The sequence below is a fragment of the Solea senegalensis genome, linkage group LG4 (assembly GCF_019176455.1).
Source record: "Solea senegalensis isolate Sse05_10M linkage group LG4, IFAPA_SoseM_1, whole genome shotgun sequence".
NCBI classification, from domain to species: Eukaryota; Metazoa; Chordata; class Actinopteri; order Pleuronectiformes; family Soleidae; genus Solea; species Solea senegalensis.
The window spans coordinates 12397420-12413860 of NC_058024.1; the positions used below are offsets into that span (position 1 = coordinate 12397420).

Sequence of the window (16441 nt, forward strand, 5' to 3'; positions counted from 1 at the left end):
AGCACACCCCACTTATACTATGTAATAGCTCTGATGCTCAGCAAATATGCATCATATAACACAAACACATCCAGCACAAGTGTCTTCGGGGCACAGGGACACAATTTAATACTTGCACAAGCACCTGGACCGTGAATACATGAGCTTTTTTTTTTTATTCTCAATGGCACGGCCATAAACACGTATGCCTTCTTTTCCATTAAGTCCCACACCAGGAATTTTAATAATAACAGATATTGCTATGGCTATATCATTTTGACTACCATATCATAAAAGAAACTGGAAACCTTCCCTCAAGGCATTTATAAGCTCTTTGCACTTTTAGTTTTTAACTACCCAATAGGGCTGCACAGTGTTAGGAAAACATGTAAGATGCTGGTGTGGGTTATGACAAATAAACAAATCCTTAACTATACAGTGTTATTGTATTTCTGTTTTGGGTGCACAAATATCATAAACTCAGACAGAGAGTAGCCAATGCAGACACATTATTTGAACATCAAATAATTTAAACATCTTAATGTACAGTCCTTCAACCCAATTCCTTCTACCTGTTCCAGTAGGTTACAACAATACTTTAGGCACACTGATATTAAACCCGTGGGCCATATCCATTTGTATTTACACAAGCATTTGGGACATGAATGAGGTAGTGTATCACATGAGTAAGAGTCACTATTGCATTAGATTGTGCCACTTGGACAGTATTTTTTCAAACCACATTTCTGTCTGTGTTCAAACAATTCATACTCTGCATGCTTTAATTGTCTGCAGGCTACTTATTTTACTGCAACACTGGTTAATGTTTCAGAATAAAATATGAACGCAAAGTAAACTGCCTGGCTCTTCAGTAAACTGGCAAACTGACAAACTGGAGAACACAATACACGCAGCATGTATCAGCATCTGTCATTTGCTCATCCAGCTTGGCCCTTTTTCCTGTTTCTATTATACACACACACACACATTGTAAGTAGGTCACTCAACACAAGGCAAGCTCTTTACACTGTCAAAGGTCAAGCATCAGTGTCAGAGGAGCATGAGACAGTTTCTCACTTGCTTTCATTTGGCAGGAAGTGTGATCAATGCAGAAAACAGAGACTTACTTTACTTTGCTTTCTGTCCAGGTAGAACTGGTGCTGACTGATTGCCATCACCCAGATGGTTTTAATCAGCGAGTGGCTGGCATACCATGTGTGAATAACCAGCCCAGTCTGTCCAAAAGTTCGCTTAGTCACTGTTCTTCTGTGTAAGATAATGAGATAGACATTCAGCACTTCTATTGATCCTTGCAGCAAATCTTTTTAATGGCCAGACAGAAAAAAAACATCGATGGAACATAAACCAGTTTTTCATTAAGATTAAAAATGCATTAAGCAAAGACTGGAAAATAATTCAAATTACATCTTTATTCAATTAAGGGTGTGTACAGTGAATGTAATGAAGAGAAGAGATGCAGTGACATCAAGCTTTGAAACAGACTATGTGATTTAATGACAGCTGTGGAGGCTGGAAGTGCCACATTAAAGCTGTGAGAAGAGCAGAGGTCTGACAACAACCTTAGAATAATAAAGTGGTCCTTGACCAGGAGGAAGCACCCATTTAACAAGCAGGTTAGAGCCATTAACATGTTATTCCATATTGACCACAAGTCGCAGATGCCCTTCACAGCATGTCAGTTGCAGGTTAAAGGCATCAATAGCAAGAGAGAGGGAGTTAAAAAGGGAACACTTCAACAACAGATAAAGATAAGATACATAAGATACATGACAAGAGGTTTTGCTTTCTCTGACCTGTGCGGATCGTTCACTTCCACTGCAAATTTCTTTTCACGGAAATACAAATTCTCCAACTGCTTCCACTGAAACAACTGCAGAGATAAACAGACAGTTTGGGAGAAAAAGGGAGGGGTGAGTAAAGACAAATTACACGCCGCTGAGAATGCAAGTCAACACATGACTTAACTGAAATGTTGATTTAGAGTATGTAAGTAGAGAAATCATTTGATATAAAAAGGCTGTAAAATACACATCTGTAGCACTTTATTCACAAGGGCTTAGAGCTTCCCATATGAGAGGGACCAGTCTCATCAAAGACAACACAACAGACCAGCAGGTAGTAAAACAAAAACCACAGAAACCTGCCTTTTAGCAGTTTTCTTTCCCTGTCGACATTAGCAGAAACAGTATAACAGCTGAAGTCATGAATGGGACTCAGCAGGCCAGCCAGTCAGGTGTAAGTTCAGGCGAACACAGAAGCAATTATAATGGTGCTGCAACTGCAGGGAGAGAGACCGTGCCAGGCAGCAGACCAGCTTCTCATTTCTCTCTGCTGTAGAGTAAAACAGACGCACGGCTTCTCTGTGTCAGAATGAAACATCTGCTCCACAGATAGTACTCTCATTTAACAGATCTGGAGCCACTTGCTCAAAAACAACCCTTCTCTGCTCTCATTCTGGGAAAAATATACACTGCCAATAGAAAGTTATTATAATTTTTAGCTGACATTAACACAAATTACAGAGAAATTGTACCCTGTGAAAGATATTAAAAGTACATGGCTCCACTTCCTTGTAATACACATGATTTATTCCCAGCAAACAAACTATAGCACATGAAGTATCTTTCTCTCCAACAGTGTGAGTCACAGACAGATGCCTGTATCTCTATTACAGAAAGCAGGTACGACACTAGACTGGAAAATAAAACATAAAACCTACTGAGGAGAACATAAAATAGGTGGACAGAATAAAAGTTCTTACCCTAAAGGTTTTTTCCACAAATCAAATCCCTGTTGGATTCTCTGGGTTTGTATTGAATCCTTTGACAAAGTTTCCCACAGGACTGAAGCGTACTCGAACAATACACTTTCTTGTCTGTTCTCAGGGAGTCAGATAGGTGTTGCAAGAGTTTCAGCTGAGCTGGCCACGCCTCTATAACCTCCCCCCTTCTGTGACATCACTGACTCATCTCACCGCCTTCAAGGCTTTGACCTGCTGAGACACACTCTCCCTCTTTCTCACACAGCTCACTTCCTTTTTAGCCAGACCAGATGAACAGGTTGTACAGAACTATTTGCTCTGCCACCAGTCACTCACAGATGAGCCATTAGATCTACACACACTTGGAATTTTTCACGTAAATCTAGGAAGTCCTCTGCTATTCATGTTCAACAACACAAAACACTGTTGTGTGGGTAAATCTACCAGAAACCCCCACTGAAGGCAAACATGTCAGGAATCTGTTGCTATGGTCTAATCATTAATAGCAGGGGCCCCTTACCAGGTAGTAAACACTCAATGGACTATTTGTCTGATGCTAGCCACCAAGCGTGATACCACAGGTTCATGAAATTCATTGGAAAATCCAATTTTGCATCAATTTAAATGTTGACTCAACCCTCCTATGACATACTAAGAAAGTCGAGGTTTTCTAAAATAAAAATGGTCTTTATGGTTGTGGGCATCATGGTGGAGCAGTTTATATGTTGTTTGAGCAAATACTGTACTTCTTAACAATAACACAGTGCATCTGCAAATGGAACAAAGAGTAAGATTACTCAATGAACAATGGGAACCATCCAAAACCTCAGCCCATTGTGGAGGGAATCCCGCATCATTTCACATCCCCCCGTCGTCATCACTTGGCATCATTTACATTGGGACAAAAGATAACAAGAGCCTAAGCAATAAATGCACTTTCAGTGGTTCATGCCTTCATTCCTATTAGAGAAACTCCACACCTGTGTAGCAGCATGCAGATGAAACTATGAGATGGAGCTACTGCCAAAATATGTCAAGGATGTGACACACCTCAAACTCTACAATCACAAGACTCTAAGGAGTTGAAATGGTCCAACCAGTCGTGAAAAAGATACTCTGCACACCTAAAAGCCAGCTGACACCAATACTAAAAGAAAACAGAAGTCCTATGTCTTAAAACAGTGCTTTCATGATCTGAGTGAATACATTTATGCTTTCATCCTCAAAGAACAACTCCCTTGTTTTTGCCAAATGTTTCGTTACAAGCACATGGAAGTATGCCAAATCGGCCTGTGGTTTCAGATGGGATCAGAGCGTTCAGCTCCAGATCGCACCGACAACTCAAGGTCCCCCCAGAGCCAAGTGTTCGCAAGCACTTACAGTACATGGACGAAAATGTGTCAAAGGGTCTGACTCACACGCTCGTACAGAAAAAGATCAGCCACACCCTTCACATTACATGTCACATACCGACAATGACTGACTGCCGATGCTGTGCGTATCCACAACATGACACAGAGATTAAAATTGTGAAAACCTGACAACAGGAAGAAAACAGAAGGAAATCGACACTATTCTGATTCATGATGGGGCAAATTACATTCAAATAGAAGTGACCAGAAAGAGGACACATTCAGTCTTCATTTAATCTTCCTTTGGTTTTTGTTCCAAAAGAAACTTACAAATCCCTACGTCGTTATTCCTACTAGCCTGACATTCCCAATTAACTTGAGATTTATTTTGGTTCTGCTTGCTCATCATAAATGTGGACCAGTATGTGGTCTTACAGTGTCCTGTTACCCACTGGGAAAGAGCCAATGTGACAGAGAAAGAAGAGGAGGGACAGAAAAGTCTTCCAATTTAATTCAGATAAGTGGTGACTTTCCATCTGCTTCAGTCGCACTGTTTGTCCTGGAAACACAGCTTAATGTGCCATGTCCTGATATTAAAGTTTTTGTAATGAACCATTTCTCTTTTCTGAAAAGGTTTTGGCTTTTAGCATGTTTTTTTTTTTTCCATTATCCTCTTTTGATCCTTCATGATCTGTTCCTTCCATCTACAGATCACTTATGTACAGTGTCTATGTATTATAGCGAGGACAGATCATTCATATTACTATACCTAGCACTTAACTCTATCCTGAGAGTGTGTTTTTCAATTTCAAAATAAAAAAGGACACTGGCTTGCTAACAAAATAATGCGGTATTAGCAATAATTAATCAACAAATTTAAAAAGAAATTATATATCTTTTAAAATAAAACCCAGCCGCTGATGTCACCACTGGTTCGTAACTATTTTGTATTATTTAATTACTTTAATGTAAATCAAAAAAATACAACTTGCCCAACCTTGAAACATGTCTTCACCTTACATCTTTAATGAATTACGTTGAAAGATTTAGGGCTGCAACATGAGTAATACCTAGACCACACACACCCACACACAGACAGAATGAATGAATGCAGCATGCTGAGAGGGGCTGAAGTGAGGGACAGGAGGGACGGGCTGGGTTGAATACAAGAACTGTGACTTAAGACAGGAAACACTGTTGAATATTCACAGGATATAAGTAAGGACTTGATTCAAGACAAAAGAAAAGCAGCCACACACTTCCAATTATAAGCTTTTTTTTTCTTTTTACCCACAACAGGAAACTCTTGTGAGATGACAGTCCCTTAAGAGAAGTGAGGTTTTCGTAAACCCTAACACCTTCACTATCTCCTAACTCCAAACATACACCCACCCACCCGGCTGGCTGAGTGCCAGCCTCAGTCCCTGAGGCCCACAACTTCCCACAGTGCACTATAATTATACCTTCCACTGAGAGGGCTGGGCAGACAAACTGTGGCTATGCCCATTAATGCATCAGCATCCAGTAAAACAGCACACCCTGCTATGTCAACAGGTTCCTGCTGCACAGTACCAGCTATGATAGGTTCTATTGGGGTAGAAATCCTTAGTTTGGGCCACTCATAGCAACACTTCACATAAAGGGCATGATAATCAAGCACACAAGAAATGCAGTACATTTTTGTGAACAGTATTAAATGGAACAGTGTCACAGGGTAAATATTAAATGAGGCTGTGTTTTCAAATTATGAGGTAAACATAATATATACAAGTATCTGTGAGACACATGTTCGGGGATCAGTCTGCCCTGAACGCCGGGTTTAATTGTTTCTGAACCCACTAAAGGCACATTCACAAGGTAATCATTCTCCCAAAACAGTCTACTACAGGGCTATTTTAGGCACTTAATGTACTCCATACAGCATACAAACAATCAGTGGTGCAAAGTTACTACACAGTCAAATGTCCTGACAGCACATGATTTCCACTTCAGTCAGCATTTTGGCACAACGCCCACAACCATAATTATTAACAGGGGCATAGTGGAAACATTAACACAGATCATAACTGAAACACATCCATCATTGCGTCACAAATTCACACGATGGGCGTAGAATTTACAAAACAAAGATACTGCGCTGTAATATTTGTTGTTGCAGAAGTTGGGTTCTAATTTGAATGGGTGCATTTTCTAAGATTTTAATATATATTTTCATTAGTTACATCCCTTACTTAGTTTAACAGTTTGTTTGCAGGACGAACATGGTGGTAACAAGATGACGTGGTGCACACAGGCTTCCAGAAGCTGGCCAATCAGCGTAAATTTGGCTTCTGCTTATTTCAGACAGAGAGTCAGGTCAGTGGCTGCTAACAGCCAATTTGAGATAATTTTTGGACTTTTTATGTCAAGTATACAAAGCTAGTCTATAAGTCCCAGAATCACAAACAAACTGCATCATGGGAGAGTGTATTCCAATATTTGGCCTGATGAGAACTATTAAAAACAGTAAGGGTCAGTTTTTTTCCCTATTTTTCTCTGTCTAAATAGTTATTTGTGTATTTATGAGCAAGTGATTCCACTGTTGGTCCTGAATGTATTTGCTGATAAATCTTCAGCCTTGACTTCACACAGCTGTTCTCACTGTACTGATACTCCAAAAATATTTTTCCCCATCTGTGTTCCTTTTTCCTCCCATGAGAAACAGAGTCTTTACTACTTACTATTTACCATTTGGATGGATCATTAACCAGCTAATACAAAGCACCATGAACCATCTAACAAGAGGCTTGGGGCTGGAAACTGAGATTTTAACTGGTGATTTATAACACAGGGCATCAGACTCAAATGGTGACAAACATGTAATTAGTAAGCTTAGCATTTGCCCTTCTAAAGACACAGTTAGACCATAAATAACATACTTAATTTATGGAAGTATTGTCTAATGAATTACAATGCTTTTTTCAAACCCCACCCACAAATTTTGCATTCCTCAATAATGAACACAACGTGAATAATCAAGTAAAAAACTAAGGATAATAATGACTTTTAATAGGAAAATAATAACATTACAATTGGAAATGAAAACAGCTGACCAAATACAAGAGATTTAAAAAGAGCTTAATCTACCTTTCTTGGTTTCAGCTTATCCTGCAAATCGTATTGGCCGATGCCTTTGTAGCTGACTCCAAGCCACCACGGTATTCCTTGTTTGTCCTGCATGAAGGCACGCACACACACACACACACACACCATCGTTCATTAGGATTCATTAGGGGAAAAACAGCAAGAAAAAAACAAAGGCCTGAAGGCCTGTTACTGAAGCAATTACCACATCAGACTCACAGCAAAGAAGGGATCAGATGCATTAAATGCCTTAAAACCTCTGCAAGCCTGACTGAGTTATTCTAACATTAACGTTTGATCTTTTCAGACACCTTGAGTTAATAGGCTTGTAGGGAAAGTTAGCAGATGCAAGTAAAAGCAAAGGAAGCTGGAGGAGTTGCTTAGATCATGCAAAACCAAACATAATGTATTCTGCAATGACTGAAAGGGAGTCCTGTCTTAATCTTTTATCCCACCCAGGAAGAAAAGATTGGTGTTCATATTTAGCTGCTTTAGCTAAAGGAAAAAGAAAAGAGATGAGGACAGCATATTGACAGAGGGTTTTTCTGAGGGCAACATCCACATTACTCCCCTTTCTTTCATAAAAGGATAAATTCTGCTCCAGATACACTGGACATCTACACTACCCTGGCATTTTCAAGCCTCCAAAAGGGAGAAGCTTTTTTAAAAAGAGCTGTTTTTCAGTCTGGACTGGCAGAAACAGAGATATTTCAAAAAATCGATGATGCAGTTTCCCACTTTGGCTTCCTGATAAGTTCTTATCAGTAGCTCCATTACCTAGGGCTGGGCATCACTACTGATTTCCATGTTATTTTTGCTTGGTTATGAAAAACAAATCCTTAAATTGTATAAAGTGTTGGTCTTTCTAACCTACATCATTACATGTTATGTTAAAATGTACCATAAAGTAGTAACATTTTATTTAATATAATGGCACAGAAAACTGTACAGTGCAGTCATGAGTGATAACTCAAACACTGCCATCAAAACCTGATCAAGTTCAAAATACCCAGCCTAGAAGCACAACAGTGCAATGCCAATGCCAAAAGAGATGTCATCTTGTTTTGCCATAACAATAGGGAACACACACTTATTTGTGCGTGTGTGCAAGTATTTCAAGATCTTACAAGATTTGTGCAGAGGATACAGAAACTCATATATATATATACATATGTATATACATATATATATATATATATACATATGTATATACACATATATATATATATATATATATATATATATATATATATATATATATATATATATATATATATATATATATTACAAGACAGATCCAAGGATTTGATCGATATGGGATCTTTCAAATGTAAATTGATATGAATCAGAATATACACAATTTCAACCCTACCATTAAAACTTCCTCACAGATGTTTTTTTTTTTTGTTTTTTTTATAAAGCAAACAAACTGCAAACGAGACAATCAGCTTCTTGTTGACACTGGCATGCAAAAGCCAACTGTATGTGAATGATCCCGTGATATACATTATGCTTAGTATGGATGCAAATGTCTGGTCAAACAGAGCTGAATTCTCATCTAAACACAGACAGTTTTTGGTTTTAAATGCCCCTTTTTAAATGAAAATGTAGTACCATGAATGCAGTAGAAGCTTAAGCTACGTTTTACTCAGGGCATCACTGTTACCTTCACTGGGTAATAATGGACTCCATATGTTGGCAAAGACTCCACCAGGGCCAGATACCTTCAAAGAAGAGGAACAGATTAAAAGAAAGTCAACCTTACTTACATTTTATCACTGTCAACCGGTGGCTGTTGTACGACAGACAAAATGGCTTTTAAGCTACCACCAATGAGAAGCCACAATCATTTGCAGTGACAAGTTCATCGATTTGTTTCAGGGCCGTGACAGAGGGAGGGGAAAGTCCATTGATCAGTACAAGGGCACAAATCATAGCAGTGTGAATGACCCTGGGTTGCACTGAGTTACACTCCCAGAAAAAATACAGTGGAGGACTGAGATCCTCCCAAGGCTGGCCGGCTGCCTCCACTAAGCACACCTCCTCTAATTAATAACACATTCTGGCACAGTGACAGCAGTCACCTCTTGTGACAGCAGCCTCCACAGTGCATGCCCGTGAGGTTTAAGAGAGAGGCATAATGTAGAAAACTAACTGTAGAATCCAAGATTGGAAAAAATAAAAAAAACACATGATGAAAAATATAAGAATACTGTAATAATTTTTCCAGAACTTACTGCACAATGGCTTGTCCTCTGGTCAGCCCCTTCAATTTCTTGTAGTGTTCAATCACTTTGTCCTCACTGCAAATAGAAAGATAGAGCATTTAATGAAGAATCCACCAAGTGTTACACATTCCAGCCACAGAGGGATCGTTGTGAGAGGGCCCATTCTTTTATACACATTGTGTGTGCTCATGCAGAAAATGCAGCCTGCCCCACTGGCCTGTTGATGGCTCTCATCCTCATCCCATGCAAATACATCCCATCTACCTACCACTGTGACCATCCATTCTCATTACTTTGCGAAAACGGCAGACTCACTGAGACCAAACGGGCAGAAAGACGGACATGCACATGTATTCTTGCATGAAACATAGGGCTAGGGTTTTTGATGTGGATATTAAACTCTATGCAGTCGCCTCAGAGGCTGCAGCATTTTCAGATTATGATTAGAGTAATAAAGAAGGGGTAAGCAGAGGAGCGATAACCAGCAGTGTGGAGCAGCAGGATTAGGGCTGCAAAGATGAATCTATTATGACTATTTTGATAATCAATTGATAAGTTTGAGGGTTTTAAAAACAAGTTCTCAAAGACATCCTTAACACTGAATAATTTTGAAAGACATTTGAGAAACATGTGTCAAACCAAAAAATTTATAAAAAAGAAATCGATTATGAAAATAACCATCAGTTGCAGTCCTACATAGGATGATATGAAACTTTCATGAGACAACTGTCCCAACCAGAATAATAATGCTTGACAATATTATTGTGTTAATAATAAAAAAAAACACAATATATATATTTATTGTTTCAGAAATGGGTCTGCACTGCCTTGATTTCATTCATCAAGGTATCTGTGATGACTTCCCTAATGTTAAAGGCTGATGTGTTGATAATCATATTTATTATGTTAAATATATTTGTAAAATAAACTTCATACTATAAATAAATAAAACATATATAAATATATATATATATATTTGATTAATACATACATGTTGAACTAAATCACTCACACTTTCACATATACATATAAATATCCCCAAAACAGAAATATTAATTATTAACCATTTTGTCAAGCCTCATCATAGCCTTAAGATTTTAGAGGACATTGCTTAAGTAACAAAGAAATGTTGCAAAAAACGCATAATGAACATAACAAAAGCAAAAAACAACTTCCAGTGTTTTGGAGAACAGCTTTGATGGTTACATTTAGTCAAGGTGGTGCTGCTTCTGCTCATAGGCATGAGACAATATGAATTTCACAAATCCTGATCCCAATATGATCTTGATTCAATATATACAGTAATTGTGATAAATGAAAAATTTAAATGAATATCTTTAAATGCCAGACAACACAATGACATTTTTTTGGACTCTTAAAGATTCATTTATTGTGGTAAGTCATGACCTGTTATACAGCACTTTACAAGTCAATTACGTGAAATATATAAGACCCCGCCCCCCACTTACAATTATACCAATAATGGAAATTCACCCATTATCAACGTATTGTGAGTGCTTTTTATTGCAATGTGAGTGCTTTTTATCCTCGTGTGGAGTAAGGGGAGACAGGCAGTAGTCCTTCATTCAGTCATAGTCTGGCAGCACCTCCCTCTGCTCTTTAAGGGCTAATGGGCAAACGTAATTAACACAACCCAGGAATTAATTAGTGACCTCTTTAGAGGCAAACCCAGTCTGCTAAGTACCAGGCAAGTCTAAATGCAGCAAAGACTCCCAAACACCTTTTATCGAGTAGAAACACTGTCTTCCACTAGGTGTTACTAACCATTGAGGTAATGTGACAGCTGAATTGTAAGCAAATTTATGGAGAAACCCCACCAGCATTAACTGAAAAGTATTTGTGAGACTGTTTACTTTCCCCACAGAACTTCAGATATCTTACCAGTAATTGAGAGATGGGTGCTCCCTTAAAACTCTGGTTGGTAGAACTGGCAGCTCCTTCAGGTCAGACCTGGCAGTCTCCGCACTACACAAAATCAAACACAAAACAAATAAAACAATACATTATCCATTCACAATTACAAGAGACATTTTAAGAGACATTTTGATTTGGTTGCTTTACACATTACACTAAAAGAGCTGTACTTTATGTGTGAACGCCACTGATACAAGTCTCCCACCACCACACATAATAAAAATTGTCTGATGCTAGATTTCCAACATGGTATAGTTTAGTAGGTGGGGTGTGGGCTGTGCCTGATGGCCGTGTAGCACGACATCATACCAATGTGACAAAAATTAACTGTGCCATTGAACATGACACAACGGACAACAATGGAGGACAAGGTTCTCTTTTTTCATCAAGCTTCATCTGTGAATAGACTGCGGGCGTATGACTTCATATTTACACCAATCGCAAGGGAGTGACGTGTTCCTGTTGCCCAATCAGCTGGCTGTCATGGGTGGAGCCAGCTCTAACCGTTCTATACCCTTTCACTCTGGTATCCCAAGGAAAGAGTACCAAAGAATGGAATTGGGGAATTCCAAAAAAAATACATTCTCTACTGTACTGAACCGTTCCACTTGGCGGAAGCATGTTTTTTTTTTCTCTCTCTCTATCTCTATCACATTGACTGATCTGTCATAGTGTGACTGGCTATCAGACAGAAATCAAGCCATGTTCCCATGAATCTCTAAACTTTTGATGACACCAGTGGGCATTAAATCAGTAGTTTCTGTTTTCACTGCACACATTCCGGTGATAGGCAAGTCATTATTAGAAAGGCAGGCTGTCCAAAAACTACCCTCTCTATACCCGTCATTGAGGTGGACAAGGAAGTGCAGTTTCTCATGTTGAGAAACTGAATGTCCAAAGAAATTGAACTGCTAATTTAACAGACTTTTATCCTGCCAGCTTCCTAATTTAATGTCTGTTGAAAGTCTGATTGAGCCCAGTCTGTAAATAAAGCCAGTGACTTTACAGCGAGTAGGTCCTTTGAGGACGTTTCTATCGAGCGTCTAAGGCACAACACTTCAAGTAAACTAAACCAGCGTATTTCCAGTAGATGCAAACACGTCTCCAATGGATTCCCTCACATGGGTTTCTTTCAACACATTAGGCCACATTTTTAACTACACACCAATCAAATGGAAGTGCAATTCTATAATGTCAGCACTGACAGCTTTGAGACTAGGTCATGGTTGCCTGGTTTGTTGAGGGGAGAAAAAGGAAAACTGGTTTTAGCCACTGAACAAAAGGCTCAATTAATAAAATCCAAAGTTTGGAAATCATTCACTCTCCCTCACTGAAGTCTGCAAAGACAATTTGCATATTTAGCTTGCAAGGACACAGGAGCTGTAGGTCTATTGCTGCCTTGTTTTGTAGATTGTGTCACTTAGGTCAAATAGAAAGAAGGATTTTAAACACTGAAGTCATAAAATAACACATTTGATGTTACTGATGGAGGCCACAATGGATCAGCAACTCCTGTGTGATGTGATTTTGTTTTTGGACTTTGGTGGTGTGAGCACGTAAAGTGACACAAACACCAGTTTCCAGACTTTAAAGTTATTTAGCAGCAAGATAAAGCTGCAAACACATTCTCAAGCAACGGGTGTAGATTTTATTTGACAAGCCTTTTGTTAAAATCTTTGTGTGGCAGCCAATAAGATAGTGAGTGAAAGCTGTCTTTGGTTCCTGGGGTGCGCATCAGCGACACCCTTGTGGTAGTCAGCCCCTCATAAAACCAAACTTTAAAAAACCTGAACAGTTGTTTATCTAGACATCCTATGTCCACCAAACAGCATTGAAGAAACCATTTTTTTAACTACTTGTTTCGGGGGAGACACTTTAATAAAAATGGACTGGATGATTGGGGCCACACGGTGGTGTAGTGGTTAGCACTCTCGCCTTGCAGCGAGAAGACCCGGGTTTGCATGTTCTCCCCGTGTGTGCGTGGGTTCTCTCCGGGTTCTCCGGCTTCCTCCCACAGTCCAAAAACATGCAATGTGGGGATTAGGTAAATTGGACACTCTAAATTGACCATAGGAGTGAGTGTGAGAGTGAATGGTTGTTTGTCTCTATCTGTGTGGCCCTGCGATGGACTGGCGAACTGTCCAGGGTGTACCCCGCCTATCGCCCGATGTAGCTGAGATTGGCACGGCACCCCCCGCGACCCTCTGGTTGAGGATAAAGCGGTAGATGATGACTGATGACTGACTGACTGGATGATTAACACCAAAGGAATCCTAACCAAGTGAAACTGAATCCTATGATAGTAATAGTGGTTAAGACTCCCATGTACTCAATACCAGCAAGTGTATCAAAAGAAAAGTCAAGGTAAATGTTTACTCAAGAAAATCTAGCCTAAAAATCTGTTCAGCTCTTCATGTGTTTTAGTTTTCACAGTGTGGTTTGAATTTTTATCTGAAGCCATGGTAGCAATGAATATTTGCAAAACTTTAGAAAAGGTGCAGTGTCGGTAAATTGATTTCATCTTTCTTATCTACAGTTTTAAGAGTAGTACTGTTTGCCAAGACCAAACTTGAACTTTATTTATGTCTTGCCAAAATTCATTTATAAAAGCAGATGCAATGCCTTTGAGTAAAAGGTCTTGGCAAAAATCTTGTTAAAAATATCAAATTCATTTCATGCAGGTTCTCAACAGCATTGCAGATATCAGTTTTCCCTTTGTTCTGTAGGCAAACTAAAGTTTGGCGATTCAGCTTCACAGCACAGCCAGTGATCACACCCTGACAGATGCCGAACATACAGTTCTATTAAGCACAGGCTTCAAAAGTTAAAATAAAGCAACAGAGCAACTGACCTTGTTATCTGAACGGACAAATTGTGGTGTTTGTCACTGTCAAGGTCCCTGATAGTAAACTATGAGTCAGTGCGGCATCGTGTAGGAGGGAGCTCTGAGTCTACACATTGTGCTGGACAAAAAGGGCTCAGGGTTGGCGGGTCGGTCCACTGGAGACTTGAACAAAAGCTATTCACAAACACTTGGCAGCCCCTGCCTGTGTTGAAAAGTACTGTACAAGCCTCTGGGATATTGAAAACAATCAGTGGCCTCTCAGACAAACCTAAGATGTGTAGGTCAGAAATCATTTGTTTTAGAACATCCTCAACTAGAGTACTACCAAAGTTATCTTTTGCAATATAAATTATAACAACACCTTCAACTATTGTACCAACTAAGTAACTATATATGTGAGCTATTAGAGCAACTTTGACTCATGTACCAGCAAAGTACTCATCATTACAGACATACAGTATATAACATTTTAGCAAGACTATTTTTTTTTTAAAATCTCTGACCTACTCTTTGTACAACTACTACTGTAACCCACCATTTGAGAAAAATACTGTAACTATTAGAACACCTTCAACTAGTGCACCACCAAGAAACATTTGACCTTATGTTTTGTTTTTTTTCCCCTTTATGAACCTCAATCAAAGTCTAACGGAATTTAACTCCTGCTACCATGGTAGGACAAATCCATAATGATCCAGTTAAGTGAAACAGCTTACTAAACAAAAACAAAGGTGAGCCACTGCAAGGGCACAGGCACTTGAATCGCTCTCCCCCATAGCTCCCTCTCTGAGCTTGACTGGGTTTTGCTGCCACGGCACCTCGCTGTGTGTTTGATGGCATACATTTTATGAGGAGCTGGGGCCCAGTGCAGTCGGGGTGATCTACACTGCAGCCGTGCTGCCCTGTCAGCAATCTGGAATTCATTACTATGTCTGTTATCTCCCAGCAGCCTGCAGCATGGGGCAAATCCTACACCCAGTACAACCCAGCCCACTGCAGCCTACTCAGTGTGGGAGAGATAATACTCATGTGTCAGCTATTCCACAGGGCTGAGACGTGGTGACTGTGGAGGGAGCAAAATGAAAGAGCCTGTTGCTGTGAATGAACCACTAACTAGAGGCTACACCTGCAAATAGAACCAAGGTCTAAAACTGTTTGGGTGTAATATTGGTTTCATGTGGATACAATTAGAACACAAATGACATTGTGTTGATCAAACTTAATTTAAAATTACTAGCTGTTAAAACATGGTAGCCCAGACAAAAGTCCAAAACTCACTGGTGATAAGTGAACAGGAATAAAATCTCACCGTAGTTACGGTTAAAATTGTATTTTAAAACAGAGATTTCCTATTTTATTTGGCAATAATGAGTGCATCAGTATGGTAGGAAAAAGATGAAATGCATTATCAAGCAAAGGAATTCAGTGACAGTACAAGAACAATGTAAAATCTGATGGTGCATTATTTCCATAAACAGTAGGGGGTTGGCTGACACACCACAACATCATGACTGCAGTGACGCCAAGTTGTCTACCATTGGACAGTGGGTCTGGCTCATCCCTCTTAAGGAGGACGAGGTCTCTCAAACTCCTCAACAGCTAATCTCACTGCTGCAGGGCCCTTTGCTGATTAAGTGTAGAGGAGACACACTTGTATTACATGCTATAGGGGATTTACCAGGCTGGTTCCATCAAAGGAGCAGAAAAAAGCACATCATTCATGAGAATAAATACTAGTGAGGATGAAATGGGGGAAGCACCAGTTCAACAATAGTGTTTGATACTAGACCCAGTCGTGCGATGAACCTTACGTTTGAGGACAGAATTTTTTTTTGACCATTTTCTACACATTCAAAGAGAAAACATTTAATGTAATGAAACGTAATGTAATACAAATATGTTTTAAAATGTTGTCAACAGACATGAAAGGAATGGCCCAAGAGTATCACAACTTAATGAAAACCATTAATGAAGTGAGAGGAGAAAAACTGCATCTGTGCAAGTAAGAAAAATATTTAAACACACTCCCATTCTTCTTGATTACACCAGATTTGTTGGCAGGTTGTCTTTTATTGTGCTTTCAGAGTCAAAACAAAGCAGGCCCATCCCCACACCCACATAAACTTAAAGTTCAAACTGCACACCATACTTCATGATTAAGTAGCTCAAAGTCTAAACACTAAGCTACATAAGTCTA

The 16441-nt window shown here is 39.3% G+C and overlaps 1 protein-coding gene across 7 annotated transcripts in view; it reads right to left on the bottom strand.

The window, feature by feature from the left end:
- LOC122768024 (FERM domain-containing protein 4B-like) overlaps positions 1-16441 on the bottom strand; it is a 56890-nt gene that overhangs the window by 9404 nt on the left and 31045 nt on the right. For all 7 annotated transcript variants that reach the window (XM_044023674.1, XM_044023679.1, XM_044023673.1 and 4 more), the window contains exons 8-13: positions 11367-11450; positions 9474-9539; positions 8903-8960; positions 7240-7326; positions 1794-1870; positions 1107-1245 (exon numbers count right to left, since the gene is read on the bottom strand). In XM_044023674.1, the coding sequence (XP_043879609.1) occupies positions 1107-1245; positions 1794-1870; positions 7240-7326; positions 8903-8960; positions 9474-9539; positions 11367-11450 (511 nt within the window). The remainder of the gene's footprint in view (positions 1-1106; positions 1246-1793; positions 1871-7239; positions 7327-8902; positions 8961-9473; positions 9540-11366; positions 11451-16441) is intronic.